Source organism: Staurois parvus, unplaced genomic scaffold (assembly GCF_062004578.1).
Source record: "Staurois parvus isolate SC_StPar_1 unplaced genomic scaffold, SC_StPar_1.0 ptg000607l, whole genome shotgun sequence".
NCBI lineage: Eukaryota > Metazoa > Chordata > Amphibia > Anura > Ranidae > Staurois > Staurois parvus.
Window position 1 is genome coordinate 2,321,690 of NW_028318403.1, and position 21,569 is coordinate 2,343,258.

Below are 21,569 nucleotides of genomic sequence, written 5' to 3' on the forward strand. Positions count from 1 at the left end.
AAGTTTCTCAACCATTCTGACACTCTAGGTTCAGACATGCTTAAACACATAATTAATGCTCACCAAATTAGTAATAAAGAATATTAGCACAGAGTCTAGTAAAAGCACAAGACACAATTCTATAGCAGTTGCTGGTATATTGTATGCTCATAATCAAGGGTTCATATTAACAGTTGAATAGTTCAAGGGTACATAAAATGAGTGAACTCTAAGTATAATACCAAATGGTTAAGTAAGACTAGTATAGCAATGTCAAAGTATATCTATCAAGATTAGATGCAATTAAAGATAACCATCAACATGCAACACTGGTTGAAGGGGGAGAGACTTAGAAACTCATCAGCTCCCTATGGACCACTGGGACACTTTAGTTGTCACTGTTAGTTGTCACTGAAATACCCCTTTGGTTTAGTAATAACACACAAGGGTAAAGTGCTTCCTTAGATGGATAAGTAGTTCTTTAGGACCTATATAGGGGATAGTTTCAGTTTGGGGGGAATATTGTCTTCTGCTAGCAATGTTGGGGCCCGTAGAAGATGTTGGATACTTATAGGTTAGTACTGTTAAGCAGATAAATAATTGGAGTGCTAGTAGCAAAGGTGCCAGTTGAATGGCAGAAGGAGGTTGGATGTCTGCCCACCCACCAATCCTGATATGGTTGCACCCTCCATGGGAGCAAAGTATGTGTGCAGGCTCTCAAGCTGTCAACGTGATGAAGAACAGCAACAGGAGTATGGAGATGGACTGTGAGAGTTTTGGAGTGCAGATGAACAGCTTCAGCACCTAGTTTATTGGTCTACATCACAGCTATGACGATGTGCTGTCTGGAACATCACCGTAACTGGCTAGGCCGCAAAGGTCCACTGTGACTGTGTACAGGACAGCAGCCTCCAACCATCCTCTTTGAAGTCCTGAGCCAAGAGAGAGGGCCTGCCAATCACAGTCAAATATTAATATATCTCCCACAATCCTCCTTGCTAGGCCAGCCTTCTGGGATGTTTCGTTCAAACAGCACTCAGAAATACAGTGTGGCATGTTAGTGGAAACTACAGGTCCCAAGATCCCCTTCTCTCACTCATGAGATCAGCTCTCTCACCCTGCTGACAGGAAGTGATGTAATAGTCTAAATACTGGGAACCAGAAGGGAAATGTGTATCCCATAGTTCCACTTGTCAGTGTCCCTTGGTTTCGTTATAACATATCCAACACCTAGCTACATAAAACGTAATACTTATGTATGGCATTAGTGTAAGGCCTAATACTGGCCACAGTTCATTCAGTGCCAGTGCTGAAGCCAAATGCTGACCAATGAGATCTGTGGGCAATGTATCTAAACAAAGTAGAATATATTGATTAGAGCAAAATATTTTTTATACTTTTACACCTCCAGCCATGTCTCGAACCATTATATTTAGTTTTGGAAGAAGAGTCAGAGTGTTATTACTGTATGCGTTCCTGATAGGGAGATTCACCCTGGGGATTATTGTGATCGGGACAGTTAATTATAGGAAATAAAAAATGTTATAGTTTTTCATTCAAAATAAAGAATTTGGGATTAAGTTGCATTTTAAATGTTACTTCCCTCTGACCATCATGTGTTTCTCTTTAGGTCCCCGGGTTTGTCTTGGGGAGAATCTGGCCCGGATGGAGCTCTTCCTCTTTTTCACAATTATGATGACACACTTTGAGTTCCACTGGCCAGACCCCAAGTCTCCTCCAGACCTCACACCAGTTTTTGGAATCTCACAGAAACCGAAGCCTTTCAAAGTTAAACTGGTACCACGCATATAGAACTGACTATATGGACTCAGTGGACTCAAAAGTACACTCAAACAATTCAAACAATACCCAATTATCATTCACATTAATAAAAGTGTGTTGTTCTATTTACAATTTACAACCACAATTTAAAAAAAAGTTGGGATGCTGTATAAAATCAACATAAAAACAGAATGCAATGATTTCTAAATCTTATTTTATCTTTATTTTATTCACAAAAGAAAATAGGAAGCATTTTATGTTTAAAGTGAGAAAATGTACTATTTTAAGAAAAAAATTGAAATTGATGGCAGGAACACATCTCAAAAAAGTTGGGACAGGGCAACAAAAATCTGGCAAAGTAAGCAGTACTAACAAGAAAGAGTTGGTAGAACATTTTGCAACTAATCAGGTTCGTTGGCTACAGGTCAGTAACATGATTGGGTATAAAAAGAGCATCTTCAAGAGTCAGAGTGTCTCAGAAGTAAAGATGGGCAGGGGTTCACCAATCTGTGAAAAGCTGCATCTAAAAACTGTTAAACTATTTCTGAATAATGTCCCTCAATGTGAAATATGTAATCATCTACAATACCTAATATCATGAAAAGATTTGGAGAATCTGAGACACACTGCATAAAAAACAGGCATGATTCTATGATGGAAATCATGGGCTCAGAAATACTTCCAAAAATCGCTGTCTGTGAAGATAGTTCAAAGTGCCATCCAAAAATGAACAGTAAAGCTCTGTCATGCAAAGACGAAGCCATATCTGAACATGATCCCAAAACACCACAGTCTTCTCTTTACAAAAGCTTATTTGAAATGGTTTGTTGCAAAGTGGAAAATTGTTCTGTGGTCAGACAATTCGAAACTATTATTTTTGGCAACCATGGGTGCTGCGTATTCCGGACTAAAGAGAAGAAGGACCTTCTGGCTTGTTATCATCACTCTATTCAAAAACCTGTATCTCTGATGGTATGGGGGTGCATTTGTGTGTATGGAATGGGAAACTTGCACATCTGGAAAGGCACCATCAATGCTGAAATATATATCCAGGTTTTACAGCAGCATATGCTGCCATCAAGACAACAGTTTTTGGCAGGCAAGACCTTGTATATTTCATGAGGACAATGCTGAACAGTTGCATCTGTTACTACAACATGGCTTTGTAATGGAACAGCCCGGGTGCTTAATTGGCCTACCTGTAGTCCAGACTTTTCACCAACTGAAAATATTTGGTACATCTTGAAATGAAAAATAGGACAAAGAAGACTCAGGACTGTTAGAATCAGTGCAGTCAGAATCAGAATCATAAGCAGTTAGAATCCTATAGCACGCAAGAATGGGACAACATTCCTCTCCCAAAACTCCAGCAACTGGTTTCCTCAGTTCTCAAATATTTGCACACTGTTGATAGAAGAAGAGGATGTGGTGGTAAACATGGCCCTGTCCCAATTTTTTTCAGATGTCTTGCTGCCATCAGTTTCAAAATTACCTTATTTTTTTTCTTAAAATGTTTTATTTTCCCAGTATAAACATTTGATATGTTTTCCATTTTCAATTTTGGGTAAAATATAGGCTTATGAGATTTGCAAGTCGTTGCATTCTGTTTTAGATAGATTTTACACAGCTCCCCATCTTTTTTTGGAATTGGGGTTGTACTAGTTAATCCACATACTGTATGTCAGTTTTAATATAGTAAGTGGTATCACATACTTGAAATATGTGCTATAAAGGTTTAAACTTTTCTGAAGGTTATTTACTGATGTGAAATATTATGTCGTTTTTCATGTCACTTCACAGTGCCATCTATGGCAAAAGTATTAAAAAATGTATAAAAGGACCTGTTCCGGGTTATTAAAAAACTATTGTATTATTTACACTGGATCATATTGCTCTTTTACACAGATATTCAGTTTATCAATTTACATTGCATCAACATATCCTGCTGCTCCTTAGCTAATAGTGCATGACTTACAGGGCAAAGATTAACCCCTTCACGCCTAAGGGTAAAGCAAATCTTAATGCCTAAGCACAATTTTGCAACGTTGACATGTGTTAGTAAAACTGTACATATCATCACAACTACTTTGTACATCCAGGTGAATTATACCGCGTTTTTTTCAGGACAAATTGGGCTTTCATTTGGTGGTAAATGGTAATGGACATCTCCTGATTTTTTTTTCTATTATCAAAGGAAAACTGGCCCAAAATAGTAATAAAAAAAATCATTTTTTTAATTTAGCTGTGTGTTTCTTGTTACTACCATAACCTACCACCAAAGAAAAAACCCAAAATAAATTATCCAACTCTTGACGATCGCAGCGATACCATATATGTGTATAGTATTTGTTGTTTGTACATGTAGTACAGCCCAGAAACAATAGTGCGCATTTTCTTTTAGTCTTTTTTTTTTTTTTACCTAAAATACACTGTCACTGACATTGACAATAACTGACACTGATACCATTTAATTTTTAAATCCTGACCTTTGACCCACACAATAACCCTGGCACTAAACTAGATTAAACCTTGATCTAGGTATTTTTTCTTTATTTTATTTTCTAATATTTCTTTATTTTTTTACAATTTTTTTTTCTCTCTATAGCAGGCCATAGATGGGTCGAAAATTGGCCGAAAATTCGTCTGAAAGAATAAGCGGCCGATTTTCGGATCGTTAGTGGGTGAATTGGTTGGCTGTTTTTCGTGATTTTGACACATTTTTTTAATCGGTCATGTTGGAAAAAAAACGGCCGATTTTGTCCATCTGTCCGAATCGGTCGATCTTTTTACCGATTACAAAAATGCGCATGAGCTGTGACCTCCAAGAAAAGAAGAAAAAGAAGAAGATGAAGACAAAGAAAAAGAAGAACATCTGTATCAATTTGTATCCATTTCGGATACAGATGTTTCTATTCGGATACAAATAGATACAATGCTGAAACCGCTATACTTTTAAATGTCAAATATAATAGCGGTGTCCCTGCAGAGAGCTCCGCTATTATATTTGACATTTAAAAGTATAGCGGTTGCAACATTGTATCTATTTGCATCCGAATAGAAACCTCTGTATCCAAAATGGATACAAATAGATACAATGTTGCAACTTTGCTAAACTTTTAAATGTCAAATATAATAGTGGAGTTCTCTGCAGGGACACTGCTATTATATTTGTCGGCCATAGAAGGGACAAAAATCAGCCAATTTTTTTTAACAATGGTGGTAACGTCAGCCGACTGAACGACCAATTTTTTGTTTTTTAAAAAAAAAAACGGCCGGTTTTCTCCCTGTCTATGGCCTGCTTATGCCAGGAGTTAAAGAGATACAATGTATCTCTCTTCTCCATTCATAGAGAGAAAAAAACAAGGGGGCTGATCACTGTGATAGCCAATCAGAGGCTATCACAGCAATCATGCGACCGGGAATCGGGAGTCCCGGGTCCCGATCGTTAGAACAGGACCTCTCAGTGACACCATGGTCTTTGTGCGCACTCCCAGCACAAAGACAGGTATGCAAATATGCGGCCCCATGGAAAAAAAACCCAGTTTCGTGAGGCCTCATATTTGTGTGACGTCGGCATCAAGGGGTTAAAAGGTGTGAGCTGATAACATTGGTACTCATATATAAAATCTTTCCATAATACATTTTTATTTAATGCAGTACCTATACTGTGATATTGTGTAGCTTTTCACACAATATCACAGTATCACAATATAGTTACAACAACATAAAAGACAAAAATAGGACAGTGAAAAGCAACACAATATCACAGTATAGGTACTGTGTTAAATTTTAACAAAGAGAAAAAAGGAAATATTGAATAATTCCTAACAATTCTACTAGTTCCACAAAATAATCATCATATATAAAACCTTGGCTGCAAAGCAACTCAGCTCCTTACAACACAGCTATTTCCATCATAAAGCAAGGTGAGAGCTTTGTCGACTGTCCATACATGGCCCTAATTTGGGATGAGATCCTGGTTTGGTTTGAACACGGGTTTGGACTGAACTTGTTTGAGCGCTAGTCCCAAAGCTGGACTTTCAACCAAGCCAGCAGGAGCCAAACATTATATTTAGGCTTCTTGCACAAGAGAATAAAAACAAGCTGAAGACAGGGGCATTGTTGTCTATGGAACAATGCACACAGCTGTGTAAAGATCAGTAATACAGTGCATACTACAGTACAGAGAATAAAATAAAAAAAATTGAAAATTTAGGTTTGAGTGCAGTAATTTACATGCATACACGCATTTATGTAAGACTGTGAATTATAGGTAATGTTACACAAGTCCTTTGTAATGATGTGGATGACCACCAGAGAGCATAGAGAGCTCATAGTGTCTACCTCAAAAAGTTACAAAGCTGTAACAATCTAGCAATTGCATTGAATAAATACATAAACACAAGAACAGACTGTATCTCTTGAAGTAAATACTGTAATCCAGGGATCAGCAAGCCGTCACGCATGCCAGACAGACGTGCCAGGGATCAGCAAAGCCACAGCTGAGTACAAAGAAGGGAGCATGGCTGTTTACCTCGAACCTCAGTTCCTCCCGCCTGTGACGATCGAGCGTCAGACCCCTGACCTTCTCATCAAACTCGTGACCGAAGTACAAGCCAATCTGAAGGCGCGATGTCACGTGCGTAACAATGCCGCACCCAGCTGCACCATACACAACAATTTTCCAGCTAATGGATCACCAATCGATGTACCTGCAGCCTGAATGCGCTTGTTACTGGGTCAGGTTAATTATGCAATTAACCCTTCACACTGCCACCGCCTCCTTTTTGTACAGAGAAAAAGGAAACACGGTGATATCAGCTATAACACTATGATGGTTGAGATAATCGTCTGTATAGCACGGTCACCGCAGACCGGTTATACAGAGGGTTAAACAAACACAGAAGCGCTCTTCTAAAGGCAGGAATTCGTAAGTTGCAATAAAGAGCTATAGAAATAGTTCAACACTTTCAGAAGGAAAGATTTATTACTAAAAGGTAAAAAGGGGGCAATAAAAATATTTACAGAAAAAAGATGTAACCAATATATATATAAATATACAGAGAACAACAGCACAGCAAAGAGGTAACAGAAAGGAGGTTAAAGGGTTAAAGTACTTGCCAATCAGCCTTGCGTTTGCAGATCAAGTTTCAGAGCAAAAGAGCACGTCTCCCAAGTTGGTTCTGATGTTAAACGGGAGAATTCTTCAACTTACTTCTCTTAGGCCTGACAGCCCATTTTGTAGTCCACCAGCAGGGGGTGTCTCTAAAGCCAAGGACCAATGCTTAATTTAGGGAGGGAAGGTCAGGACAGAGCCCTAAACTAGAGCCAAAATCTCTCATAACTCATATCTTGCTCATAACTTTCGCTATGAACAAGTGACATTCCACCCGTGGGTAGATTAGTATGCAGACGCCTCTGAGGAATGGTTACATATGAAACATGAAATACATATTTGAAGGGTTCAAGAGATATAATTCTCTGCTGTCCTAGGTATTCCAGTCAGGGAGTGTGACCTATCAAACTGTTTGTCTTCTCATGGCCAATATACCTGGTTTTTATGTAAGTCTCTCATATTCCAAGATATGAGACATAGGGAAAAAATGGATTTTAAAAATGTTATCTAGTCTCTACCCCTTCTGGAATGTGTTTGAACTCAGGGGAATGCTTGGGTTATCTTTTACAATGTGCTAGATTACACAGGTTCTTTGGACAGCAAGGCCCCAGCTTCCTTGGGGGTTTTATAGCTCAGCGCTCCATGCTGTGCTCAGGCCGGCCTGTGACACTTCTAACACACAGACCATATGTCACTGTGTATGAACAGAGAGGAAGGGGAGAATGAGGGGGAATATGTTTGTACAAGATGGTTGACTCTTTGCCAAAATGGAGGTTGAAGCCAAAATGGTTGAACCGCGTCCATCTCTGGGTTTACGCTTGCTACACCGCCCATCTCACTCTGCGTGTTCAGCATGATCGGATCTAGGGTGTAATGCACCCTGCCGCCCCACCGTCCTCCCTCCTTCCCTCCCTCCATGGGTGTTGTGCCGACCCGGTGAGTTTGAGGTATTCAGCGTGGCTGGATCTAGGGAGTGATGTGGCCACCCCCCTCCATGGATGCTGTGCTGGCCTAGTGAGTTCCTCCTCCCATCCCACAGAGCACACAGGGTGGGCAGAGGATGAGCAGGAGAGATCCTTGTACCGCATATAGCTGAGATAAAATTGTCTTACAGACAGGCTCCATCTGCACAGTATTTCGCTGCCTGCTGTTTTGCTGTTCTGACCTGTGAAGGCCCCGGATCAGAACAGCAGCACAGCTGTAGTAGTCAACTACACACTGTGCAGGTGAAGACTGTGAGGAAATCTGATCTCAGGTGTGTGGGGATGCGGAACTCTGCTGAATGCCCTGCTAGCAGTGACCTTTGGCCTTTGCCCTGTTGACCCCATAATCTGCCCTACTGGTCTCTCTTCTTCACCCTCTTGAACCCTGTCCTATGCTCTGCTGACCCATGTCTTCCACCTTGCTGATTCCTGTCCTATGCTGTGCTAACCCCTGTATATTGCCCTTCTGACCTTCCATTCTCTGCCCTGCTTACCCCTGTCCTCCACCCTGTTTACCCATCATCTGTCTTGCTGGTCCCTGTCCTCCATCCTGCTGACCCTTGTTTTGTGCCCTGCGGACCCCTGTACATTGCCCTGCGGACCCCATCCTCCTCCTTGCTGACCTCTGTTCTATGCTTTGCCGACTCCTCTACACTGTCCTGTTGGCCAATGTCCTCCAGCCTCTTGGCCCCTGTCCTCCGCTCTGCTTGCCCCTGTCCTCCACCCTGCTGACCCTTATCCACGGCCCTGCTGACCTCCCATCCTCTGCCCTGCTTACTCCTGTACTTTGCCCTGAAAACTGCTGACACTATTTTCTGCCCTGCTGACCTCAGATCCTCTGCCCCCTGACATTTTTACTGCACCCTCACATCAGACACGCTAGATCCAGCCCTGGCATTAAGTTGGATTCCCCAGGCTGCCTGCTCTTATTTTGGACTGGCATTTAACCAGCTTTTGATAATTACTAATTTAAAATTACAGGAATTAGGATGATCTGAGTTGTGAAGGTACAGAAATTGGGCTGATCTGAATTGTGAAGGTGCAGGGATTGGGGTAGTCTGAGGTGTTAATGTAATTGCGTTTGGATTTATTTGAGAATTCAAGATGCAGTAATTGGGGTGATCTGAGATGTGAAGTTGCAGAAACTAGGGCTGATCTGAGGTTTGCTGGTGCTGGAATTGCAGCTGACCTAAAATGGGATCATGCAGAAATAGGGGGGGATCTGAGGTGTAAAGATGCAGGAATTGGGCTGATCTGATGTGTGAAGGTGCAGGATTTAGAGTGATCTGATGGGTGATGGGGCAGGGATTGGGATGATCTGATGTGTGAAGGTGCAGGAATTGGGGCTTTTCTGAGGTGGGAAGTGCAGGAACTGGGGTGATCTGAGGTGTGAAAGTACAGGAATTAGGGTGATCTGAGGTGTAATGGTGCAGACATTGGGGTGATCTGAGGGGTGATGGTGCAGGAATTGGGCTGATCTGAGGCATGAAGGAGAAAAAATGGTGTATGGTTCTCCCATAATTCATACCAGGCCCTTCAGACCTAGTATGAATTGTAATCCTTTCATTCTACCCAAGAAGATAAACTCTTCCAAAGCATCACCCTGCCTTCCTTATCACAAACCATAATAGATAAGAAGGAAGCTCCAGTAATCACGTCAGAAGTTCTCAATGCCATCAAAACCCTTACATTGAATGAAACCCTTGATTGTAATGGTTTCTCAAACCTAAACTACCATAAGTTTGCCACTATTCCTAACGCACTTTCCACCTATCTATTTAACCATCCCCACATTCATACAGATCCAGGTTTCCTGGAGCATTTTATTATGGCCAGAGGATACACTCTTAATCCTGGGTACATCTGTAGTTCCATATGACAAGGTTTTTCCATGCCAAGAGCATACATATTATTTAGCAGAATTAATTTAAGATTTGTTAGAGAACAAATTTCATATAGTTCTAATATATATTTCTCCTAGGAGGCTTAATGTCCTTCTAGAACTTGTAAATTAGGTGTGTTTGGTGTCTAGCTGATTTGTATCTTATTATATCCTAGTGTAACCCCTTTCCTGGAAGGTAACTTGATTACTGTAGGAGTGAAGGTATGAAATATGAATTACAGTTGAGAGGTTGAGAAGTATTAAAGTCCAACTTTACGTTAGCATGCCAGTCCCACAGAGGAGTTTTTCTTAAGCTGCTCTCTAGACCAGCCTTTTTCAACTAGGGTACCTTGAAGTTTCTTCAGGGGTGCCTTAGCAAAATACCTAAAAATTGCCCAAAAATTGTGTACAAGCCAGAGGTAGATCAAGCCTACCTTTTAGTTGCACAAAGCCACGGGTTTTCATGGTGCACCATTATGACCTTCTAGCCACTGGTATCCCATAAACTAATGACATCATTTGTTGATAAGGAAGATGTTGATCATCTGCACAGCAACTTTGTTTGACCCTCAATTGCCACTCTCCATCAGTGCTGGGGTCACATTAGCTGAGTGATGAAGAAAAACTAAGGGAGAAGAGAAACGTTGGAATACTAGTCAGTACCAGTGTGCAAAAGTATATTTGATTTGGAAGAATAAATCACCCTAACATTGGGTGTCCTATGTGTGTGGATGTTGACGCATTATGTAAAACTATTAAAATAGGTTTTTTTACATTTTAGAATGGAGTGCCTCAAGACTGCCCGTAATTGTTGAGGGTGCCTTGACATTGTCTATAATTTTAACCACTTCCCATCCGGCCCATGTATATAAACGGCTGGACGGTGGCAGTGCAGGGGCAAGTTGCCATCCATAAATGGCGCCCGCCATTTTGGACTGTGCGCACTCCCTAGGAGCCCGCAGCACTGTGATCCGGTGCCCGCTGTGTCCGATCGCTGTATGGGACCTCTGTGTGATTGGCCAATCAGTGATGACATGAATAGTAGTAAGCAAGATGTCACTTCTGACATCATTGTTTACTAAATGTGAAATCTGTGAATGATCACAGAGATCACATGGTACAAGGCTATTCACAACAGCCTTGTACCATGTGACAAGCTGTGACCAATCACAGCTCACACAGTATTTCTCAATGGCTGCAAGAATGCAGCCAGAGAGAAGGAGAAATTATTGCTTTTACGGCCTTTATGGGTATAAAAGCAATCAGTGTATAAAAAATAAAATCTTCATCACTCCCCACAAATAGTACAGTGTCACTATGGTGCCACTGTACTGTTAGGGTGACAGTATGTAAAAAATAAAAAAAATAATAGTAAAATAAAAAAATAAATAAAATTGTAAAAAAAGTTTTAAAAATTATAATTTTTGGGTATAAACTCATTTGGGTTATTTTTTACTATAAAGATAACTGAATAAATGTTGACCAAGATTTATGAAGAAATATTATTTATTTGCAAAATGTTATAAAAAAAAACTTTTTTTCAAACTTTTTTTAACTTTTTCATTTATATAGCAAAAAAATAAAAATCCCAGTGGTAAATAAATACCACCAAAATAAAGTGTTATCTGTCTCAAAAAAATGCTAAAAAATTCATATGGGTACAGTGTTGCATGACCGCGCAATTGTCATTCAAAGTGTGACAGCACTGAAAGCTGAAAATTGGCCAGGATAGGAAGGGAGTAAAAGTGTCCGGACTGGAAGTGGTTAAAGGGTGCCTTGACTGAAAAAAGGTTGTGAAACACTGCTCTAGACTGTATAATATTTGACAATTTTCCTTCTAATGTATCTGTGTTCAAATGTGTCTGTCAGGCTCCGCCCAACGGGATCTCTAGTGGTCCACAGCACGGGGTTTCCCAGGACGCGGAGTCTAAGTCCCAGTCTGCCTTTTCACCAGGGCCCCTGATGGTGGGGATGGACTTGGTGCAAGACTGGAACCAGGTCGCGCCCCTGGGCACCCGGCGGTGGTAGAGGGGTCCCGCTGAGGGTATGTGCCCGGGATGAGCCTGCTGCGAAGGGGACGACGGGTCCGATCCGAGAGGATGGATGGGATGGCAGATTCCGACCCGAGCGGGATGGACGGATGACAGATCCCGATCCGAGCGGGATGGATAGGTGACAGCTAGGAGTGAGCGAGTGGTGAGTGTGATGAAAAAAAACCCCAATCCTGATTCTAATCCTAATCCTAATTTATAAGTAAGTTTAATGGACTAAATAAAATCAAAAGTTACACTCACAAACCACTGTGGGGTATAGAGGCTTGTCAGGTAGGTTGAAGGATAAGTTCAGAGTTGAAGTATGAGTTATCCCAGATCCCCACCTTGGCCATTGGCTGGGGAAAGCACAGGCTGCAGTGGAAATGACACTGCCGGCAGAGATGGATGGAGCTGCTGCAAGGTCTGGAGTCCAAGAGCTAAAAGCCTCCAGTTTTCACCACTGTGTACCCCAAAATACAGGGACACGTTTCAAAGCAATCCTTCTTTATCAAACTGTAAGAAACTTACATATATAGAATATGAAGGCTGACGCAGGGGGTGGATCCAGAGAAGTTCGAGCAGCTCTTCCAGGAAGGAAGAGAGACAGACATGCAGAGTTGTCAGGAGCCCCTGACCCTCGTATTCCATGCCCCAACCCCTCTCCTGTTTAAAGTTTTTGAAGTAACATATTTCAAAAAGACATCCCCTAGGGTTTTTAGAGCCAAAGTGCATTTACTGGTGCTTGTGAGGACAGGCAGCCTCTATACCAGGCATCACTAAATGACGGACTAAGTCAATGTCCTCTCCGGACTGCCATAGTCCTGCCATTTAGGTGTCGTTCTGCCCAGAGCAGTCACTACCTCCACTGTCATTCATTCTCACAGAGCCAGCAGTGGGAGGCGCAACAGCCCTGGATGGAGGGCGGGGACTGCCCAATTTAACAAGAAGGTGATTGGTTGCTAGGATGCAGGTCCTAGCAAACCAATTACCAGCTTTCAGCTCCTGCCCTCTGTACATACTTGCTGTGCCTCCCACCCTTCTGCCTGTCTGTGTAAGGTAGGGCAAGAAGTGGGAGGGTAGATGTGAACAGTGGCTGAGGACATTAATGGGGGGAGCTCAGGACAGTAATGGGGGGGGCTCAGGATAGTTAAGGGGGATCTCAGAACAGTAATGGGGGGCTCAGGACAGTTAAGGGGGGAGCTCAGTGCAGTAATGGAGGGACCAAGGATAGTAATGGGGGGGTTCAGGACAGTAATAGGAGACTGAGGACAGTAATGAGGGGACTGAGAACAGTAATGGGGGAGTTCAGGACAGTAGTAGGGAGGCTCAAGTCAGTAATGAGGAAGCTAAGGACAGTAAAGAGGGGAGCTCAGAAGAGTAATGGATGGCTCATGACAGTAATGGGGGGCTCAGGATAGTTAAGAGGGAGCTCATGACAGTAATGGGGGGCTCAGGACAGTACTGGGGGCTCAGGACAGTAACTGGGGGCTCATGAAAATAATGGGGGGCTCAGGAGAGTAATGGGGGTCCAGGACAGTTAAGGTAGGCTCATGAGAGTAATTGAAGGGCTCAGTAAAGTTAAGAGAGGTTCAGGACATTCATAGGAGGGCTCAGGACAGTAATGGGGGCTCTGGACAGTTAAGGGGGGAGGAAGTGATGTAACAATCTTTTGCTTCCGCTGTGTGATGAGACACCTAGCTAACAGGTGGGAAGCTTAACTTTTTTCATTCACTGCATGTGCTGCTTGTAATACGGAGTGATGTCAGAGCTTAAAATTGTTAGTGCCGCTTAGCTGGTGCCTCTGTGACTGAAGTTACCAAGTTATTTGCCATGTCGCAAGGTGCTGTATCAAAGGTTATGACGGCATATACAGTTCCCGTGAAAACGTCATCTGATAAGCATATGTGTGGCCAACATGGTCAACTGACCGAAAAATACAAAAGGACATTGCTCAGGATCGTGGCCCACAATAAGAAAACAACTACTGCAAAAGTGACTGCAAAGCTCAATCTCAGTCTTCAGTGGCCCTGATTTTGACCACCCTCATCCCCCTAACTCCTCATGTATATTTCTCACAACTAATAACCTAAAGTGTCCTACCCAGAATAGCCTTGTTAAGGTTTGCTAGGGGTAAAGTAAATGATTCCCAGAAAAGTCAAAGACATATAACAACCAGGGGCGGACTGACAACTCATGTGGCCCCTGGGCAATAGGGGATCATGGGGCACCTGAGTCCTTGCCCAAACTCAAAAAAGCCTATGAAAAAGGTACCAGGGGCATCTCATGGGGCCCCCTACTGACCCCGGGCCCTCGGGCAGTGCCTGAGTTTCCAAATGGTCAGTCCGCCCCTGATAACAACCTTGGGAAGACACATACAATTGTAAATGTAGGAGGCTTAATGTGCAAAGGGGAGGGTGATGAAGCTTCCTGTTCCTAATCTACAGTCAGTTTTTTCCCTAAACTGGAGCATATGATTAAATCAGCTCAGGTTCAAATTTACAATCACCCTGCATAAACAGAGTCAGTAAAAAGGTGCAAATAGACCCTTTCCTGTCTAGATCCAGCATTCCATCAATCAGGTCTATATGCCCAGGGGCCAGGAAGGATCAGCAATCACGTGTCCACGGTGATTGACTGTCACAATGGTCACATGTTTGAGAACCAGTCCTTCCAGCTACAGATCATTATCGGGACTGAAAGCTCCCTTTGACATCTTGGTTTCTGTGATGGGAGTGTGCAGTGAGCATAATCTCAGTGGAGAGACATACCCCCCCAGTGATGCAGATGCATATGGAAATCAGTAATACCTTTTTTTTTTCTTTACTTTTTCTTTTACTTTTTTTTGTCTGAGTTTGTCCCAAGCATGCTTAAATCCACTTACTGTTAACTGACTCACGACCTCTGGAAGTCTATTCCTGAGATGGACTATGGGGTTTGTAGTGTGCATAAAGCAGTGTACATGACCACATCTAGGATTGAGCTCAGCATGTTTCCAGTGATGCAATGCTGGAGATGTTGTTATAATACAAAGCATTGCAGTGTTTGTTTCTTTATTTTTTTTTTCCAATTCTTTCCTACTTTGTTCTTGTATTTGGATTCAGTACAGCAATGATAGCCTAGGGCACAGGTGTCAAACTGGCGGCCCTCCAGGTGTTGCCAAACTACAAGTCCCATGAGGCATTGCAAGATTGACGGTTACAAGCATGACTCCCAAAGGCAGAGGCATGATGGGATTTGTAGTTTTGCAACAGCTGGAGGGCCACCATTTTGATGTCCCTGGCCTAGGGCACTTTTTATTGTAGCATGTTGCGGTGCACTGCAGTGCATGTACTTTGCCTGCCACTGTAACACTGTTTTGCATACCTTCAAAATAATGGCATAAAAACGCATCTATTTAAAAGAGGTCTCAACCCAATCACTAAAATCTCATACCGACCCTAACATGTTAATGTAGTTTTAAAAGTAATTTTTAATCTTTTTAAGAGTACATTCACACCAGAGGTGGTGAGATTGCATTGGGTGGCTACTCCAGCGCAGTTCCACTGAAACTCCACCACAAGACAATGCAAACTTCCTTGTGGTGGTGTGCTCTGAAAAAACTACTGTGCACAGTCCTTTTCTGACACAGCACAGTTGCCACATGCTGGCCAATTGAACTTTATGAAATGTAATTTTGTGATCTTTCAATAAAGTTTGTATTGAAAAAAGTGAACAATGTGATGTGCATCAGCACTACTGGCACTGCAATGCACACCGGTCTCTGCATTGTAATGTAGCACTAGTGTGAATGTATCCTGAAGGAGAAGTTTGGGGTGAAGAAAAGACCAACACATATACTCTCCTCTATGCTGCAGGATTGGTTCTGCTCAGAATGGGGGTTTTGACTGTCAATCACGGCTTTCTCTCTGCAAGTGCAGTCGCTCCAGAGCTTTGTAAATGAGCAGAAGATCTGCTGACTTCCATCATCCAATCATGTGCAAGAACAAATGCTGTTTTTTTTTTCATTTTCCTTGCATGTGATTAGGTATTCTTGGCAAAGGGAAGCTTTACCTCATTTACTAAGCTCTGGAGCATCTGCACTTTGCAAAGCAGTGCACAGTCTATTTGCCTTTAATAAATCAACCATATAGTGCCCCCCCCTATGTACAATATTAAAAAAAGTTTGGAATACAAATTGAATGCACTCTTTTCCTCTCGTCAAGAAAAAAAGGGAAGTGAAGGTTGTTCAAGGATGGCTCACCAGTATCACAATTACAATGAATTCATAAAAAACATTTATTTAATGCAAAAAGTCATATAAAAAGTCATATACAGGTAAATCACAAATCCAGAATGATATCACCATCTAAAGAATTTTTTTTTAGGTATAGAAGTAGCAAATGGCAATTGACATCTATCCAAAAAGTCAACGTGTTTCGCCATTGTTGCCACTTCATCAGGACCTCACCTTTTCAAATGACAGATACCTTGTTACAAGTAATTTTAATCTAAAAGGCAAAAATGCAAACATAGGTACATTGCATAGGTTGGTGTCTAGAATTTACAACTATCCATCAATAATCATACTTGAATGACATATAAACATATAAATATAAATGCTATCCAGTCTGATGACGATTATGATGGATAGTTGTAAATTCTAGAAACCAGTCTATGTTCTGTACATATAGTATGTTTGCGTTTTTGACTTTTTGATTGAAATTACATATAACAAGGCATCTGTTATTTGAAAATGTGAAGTCCAGAAGAAGCTGCAATAATCGTAAAACACGTAGACTTTTTGGATAGATGCCAATTGTCATTTGCTACTTCTATACCTAAAAAAAATCCATAGATGGTGATATCATTCTGGATTTGTGATTTATATGACTTTTTTTTTAATAAAATATACATGTATTTCAGAATTCACTGTGATTATGATGGATTATTGTAAATTCTAGAAACCAATCTATGCACTGTACATACAGTATGTTCGCAGTTTTGACTTTTAGATTGAAATTACATGTAACAAGGCATCTGTTATTTGAAAATGTAAAGTCCTGAAGAAGCTCAACTTTTTGGATAGATGACAATTGCCATTTGCTACTTCCATACAGGGGCAGACTGACAACTCATGGGGCCCCCGGGCAACAGGGGATCATGGGGCCCCTGTGTCCTTGCCTACACTCACAAAAGCCTATAAAAAAGGTACCGGGGCATTTCATGGGGCCCCCTACTGACCCCGGGTCCTTGGGCAGTGCCCGATTGCTCGAATGGTCAGTCCGCCCCTGCTTCCATACCTAAAAAAAATTCATAGATGGTGATATCATTCTGGATTTGTGATTTATATGACTTTTTGTAATAAAATATACATGTATTTATGAATTCACTGTGATTTTGATACTGATGGGCCATCCCTGAACCTTCACTTTCCTTTTTTTCTTGATGCTATATACTATTGGGTTCATGATCAGTATAGGGCTGGGTTAGCCCTTTCTACCATGTACTCATACTCATGTGCACAGTAAATCTCTTACTTTTCACTAGTAAGCAGACACACCTTTGCTGTCATCATGAGTATACAAAATTCTGCTTGAACAGCAATTTTACAGCATGTATTTCACATGTTCAGCAACATTTCTTCAATATCTCACAGAAAACTATGCAACACTTTCAAAGTTCAACCATGCCAGAATATGCATATTTGCTACTCAAGAATAAAGGTATGGAAAAAACTTGAAATCTGTTTTTAAAAATACAAAACAGTCTGTTGCCTTCAATAGTTCAGTGTCATGTAACATAATACCAGGCATTGCTTTCTGTCAGGGTGGAGCGTCACTCAGACTATACACATAATATAGAGTGCAGGAATCCGAGCTCTCAGCCAGCACACTGCATAGACGCTATGGATTTTGTTACCCTGTTTCTGGGGGGCTTTGCTCTTCTTTTGTTGCTGCGATGGAAGTGGTCCCGACCTACGGGGTTCCCACCTGGCCCTATAGCATTGCCTGTCCTGGGGAACATGCTACAAATGGATTTCTCCAACCCCCTAAAGGATATAAAAGCGGTGAGCATACCACCAAACATTTTATGTTTATATGTCTCAACTACTCAAATCTTAAACTTGATCTAAACTGCCAACAATAATATTTTTCTTTAAATATCAAAAGTTAGATACTACCCTGATGCAGAAAGGTGTGAAATTCTAGCACTTCAACTCACCAAAATACTATTGTGTTTGATTGGATGTGTAGCTGACTAAGCAGATTTCTCATCATGTCTTTTTTTACTCTCTTTCTTCTTTTCTTTGATTTAGTACCAGTTGTCATTATCCAGCAAATATCACCTATGTACAGATAGATGCAAAAGAGTTGAATATGGTTGATCATTTTTTATTTTTTATTCCTTAAAAGTTTATTAAGGTAACAAAAAGTAGTTGACAGGCAGATCAGATTGTACATTTAGTTGTATCATACAGAAACTGAATATAAAAGTCACATTGAACTGAGGATTGTAAATATACCAGATGCATGCACTAGGATTTAATCAGGAATTATGAAAAAAACAACTTTTCCATATTGACATTTGAAGATAGACAAATGAGTCATTGGAAAGTCAAATGTACGGTGAGTAATCTCACAAATCCCTGCCTTCCATAGCCGTTGGACAAGCTCAGTGAGATGGGTAGTGGATAGGTAAAGGTGAGTAAACTTGTGCCCTACAGTATGCTATAGTCACAGTATAGTATAGTAAGTGCCCACGTGGAGGCGAACATCGCAACATTGTGGCTGTGTGAGGTATTGGGCTGTGTTATGAGTGTCGTATGAAAGCATTTTTTAATACCTTTCAAAAAAAGCTTGGGGTCCCATTAAAGGCATATCTTGCTGGAAAGAATGTTTGGGTAGCCACTGTCAATCTCCTTCTGATGCAGGCCATAGATGGATTGAAATTCGGCCAGTTTATCACGGACCAGGGGCGGACTGACAACTCATGGGGCCCCCGGGCAATAGGGGATCATGGTGCCCCTGTGTCCTTGCCCAAACTCAAAAAAGCCTATGAAAAAGGTACCAGGGGCATCTCATGGGGCCCCCTACTGACCCCGGGCCCTCGGGCAGTGCCAGAGTTTCCAAATGGTCAGTCCGCCCCTGTCACGGACTGGCCAAATTTAGATCCATTTATGGACCAGTTGGTTGCACTGAAGTCGATCCATCTATTGACTTCAGAACAACCAGCCTTTTCGGTTATTTTTTTGTTCATTGACTGTCGACAGTTATAGCAGCCGCAGTGATCATTGTATGCTGATGGCTGGGAAACCTCCAGCTGTCAAAATACAAAAGATCCACAGCTCCACCATCAACTTTATATGTGTGGGTGGGGGGATTGGTCAATTTTCTTTCCTGGAACGCACGGTTGCAAGAAAGAAAATTGCCTAATGTATGGCTGGCTTGAAAATGTTAGTTTTCTGGCTAGTACATAGCCAAACTGGGTTCAGTAAGGTTTGAGTCACTTGCTAGGAACAAGTATATCCGTAGAATCAGATATCCTTATTTGCAGGCTTGTTCCAGGTAGGGGATATTTTCCAACCAGGATTCACCTTATTAGATCTCAGATACAAGGGTACAATGGGTTAGCTACTACCACCATCCCAAAGGGAGACCAAAATGGGGCACTTTGAGGAGGTGCTGCATAAGACATTTTTTGCACATTTCCTGATGTTGTGGCAGGACTTGCTTTGTTGGCCAACCTGCCTCTGATCCCTTAAAGGAGGATCAGCATTGGAGGCAGATATCTCCATGCTGAGGTAGCTTCCAGGCTTGCCTGCAGGCAGCACTGACATCCAGGGGTGTATTTACCACAAGGCAAACCAGGCATTTGCCTAGGGTGGCATTTTTCAGGGGGGGCAGCACTGCCCCTTGGAAGAAGGGATGGAAGAAGGGACACACGTGGCATGGGGACCTGGTGGGTTCCGAGAGATGCTGTGGGTTTCGTGTATGTACAACCCGACTCTCATTTCTGGGGATATCTGGAGCTGTGAAGGTGAGTGTCTTTTTCTTTCTCACTATGGGGGATGGTGGCTGGTGTATGGGGGGCAGTGGTAGTGGAGGGCTCGGGAGGAGGGCAGGAGTGCTCTTGGTCAATGTCATGCTCTTTCTGACAATTTTTGTGTTGCCTAGGGCAGCATAAAACCTAAATACACCACTGCTCACATCAGCATCTGAACCACATTATTGCTGACTACACTGGGACAAGGGCTGATGCAGTCATTCCCAGAAGTCAGGACCCAATGGTCTATTGCGTTTGAGGCATATTCCAGTGCTCCAGCACTGTGAATGTGCCACACAATGGGAATGATTACACTTGTGTGATTTGTTTTGTTACGGACAAACCTTTCATTATTTGGAGATTCGGATGTATCCGAATTTCAGAATCACAATAGTAACGAATTCAAATGAATCTGAAATAAATTATAACAATACGAATTATCCTAATTTGAAGCTGAAACTGAATTTGAATTCAAAATGGAAACATATTGCAATAAATACAGTAAATATAAAAGCGAAATAAAAAATGTGGTGATTCTTACTTAAGCTGCTTTATAGAATAGAAAAGAAAATAATAGAATAGAACAGAATAGAATATAAAAGAATAGAATACAACAGAATAGAATATAAAAGAATAGAAGAGAATAGAATGTACTAGAGTAGAATAAAATAGAAAATAATAGAATAAAATAGGAAAAATAGAATAGAATGAATATAGCCGTCTTCCAAAATTCGAATTTTGAATTAGAATTGTAAATCGATTTGAAAATAACAAATATATGAAAAGAATCTGATTACACAAAACAAAATCCGAAAATAAATCATTTTAAAATAATGAATATAATGAAACAAAATGATTAACTTAAAGTGGTAGTAAACTCTTTTTTTTATTTTATTTTTATTTTTTATAATGAAGCTTATCTGTAGGTAAAGTGAATACCGTATTTTTCGCTCCATAAGACGCACTTTTTTCCCCAAAAAAAGTGGGGGAAAATGTCTATGCGTCTTATGGAGCGAATATGGAACAGCTGGCCCGGTATTCCTGCCGCTGCCGTGTTAGAATACCGGGCCAGCTGCTCGGCTCTACTGTGCAGAAAAACCTGATCCTCGGTCCAGCAGTGTCCTGCTTTCACCAGCCGTCTTCCCTCCCAGGCGCTGGCATCTTCAGTGTGGGCACCCGGCTGTGACAGCTTGCGGCTTCAAGCCGGGTGCCCACTGCGCATGCACAAGAAGCGCTGTGCTTTGTGAATGGCCACCTGTAGTCTTCTGGGACCTGTCACCTGTTGTTATATGAACTGCTAAATACCTTTTCTCATCAGCAGTCAGAGCAGTCTTGTGACTTCTATCAGTGTCTGGCTGAGCACTTGTTAAAGCTTGTAGGAGTAGTTTACACTCTCCTTCTTCTGTCCTATGAGGCTGCATGGCCCGTGACCCTCTGTTTGGACAGTGCTGATTGGCTCTGTGCTGATCACATGCACCCTCCCAAAGAAAAAAAACTCTCTAGCAATACACACCAAACTGAGCATGTACAGAGTGAGTAAAAGAAGGGGAGGATCAGAGAAGACAGGATCAAACAGCCTTTTTACACACAGCAGAGGATTAACCCCTTAGGGTCCACAGTGAGTATAACAAACATGCTTTTGTGCATATACAGACTGATTTTACTGTTGTGGGTTTAGTAAAACTTTAACCACTTGCCCTCCAGAGGATTTCCTCCCTTTCCTGACCAGGCCATTTTTTGCGTGAAGGCGCTGCGTTACTTTAACTGACAAT

General features: G+C 41.7%; 2 protein-coding genes across 3 annotated transcripts in view; both read left to right on the forward strand.

Annotated features, from left to right (window-relative positions):
- Positions 1 to 3,638, forward strand: part of LOC149449704 (cytochrome P450 2J6-like) — a 61,130-nt gene extending 57,492 nt beyond the window's left edge. For both annotated transcript variants that reach the window (XM_089692865.1, XM_089692866.1), the window contains one exon: positions 1,610 to 3,638. In XM_089692865.1, the coding sequence (XP_089548991.1) occupies positions 1,610 to 1,791 (182 nt within the window). In that variant the 3' untranslated portion in view covers positions 1,792 to 3,638. The remainder of the gene's footprint in view (positions 1 to 1,609) is intronic.
- Positions 3,639 to 17,584: 13,946 nt separating this feature from the next.
- Positions 17,585 to 21,569, forward strand: part of LOC149449705 (cytochrome P450 2D15-like) — a 61,406-nt gene continuing 57,421 nt past the window's right edge. The window contains exon 1 of the mRNA XM_089692867.1: positions 17,585 to 17,821. Coding sequence (XP_089548993.1) covers positions 17,660 to 17,821 — 162 coding nt within the window. The 5' untranslated portion in view covers positions 17,585 to 17,659. The remainder of the gene's footprint in view (positions 17,822 to 21,569) is intronic.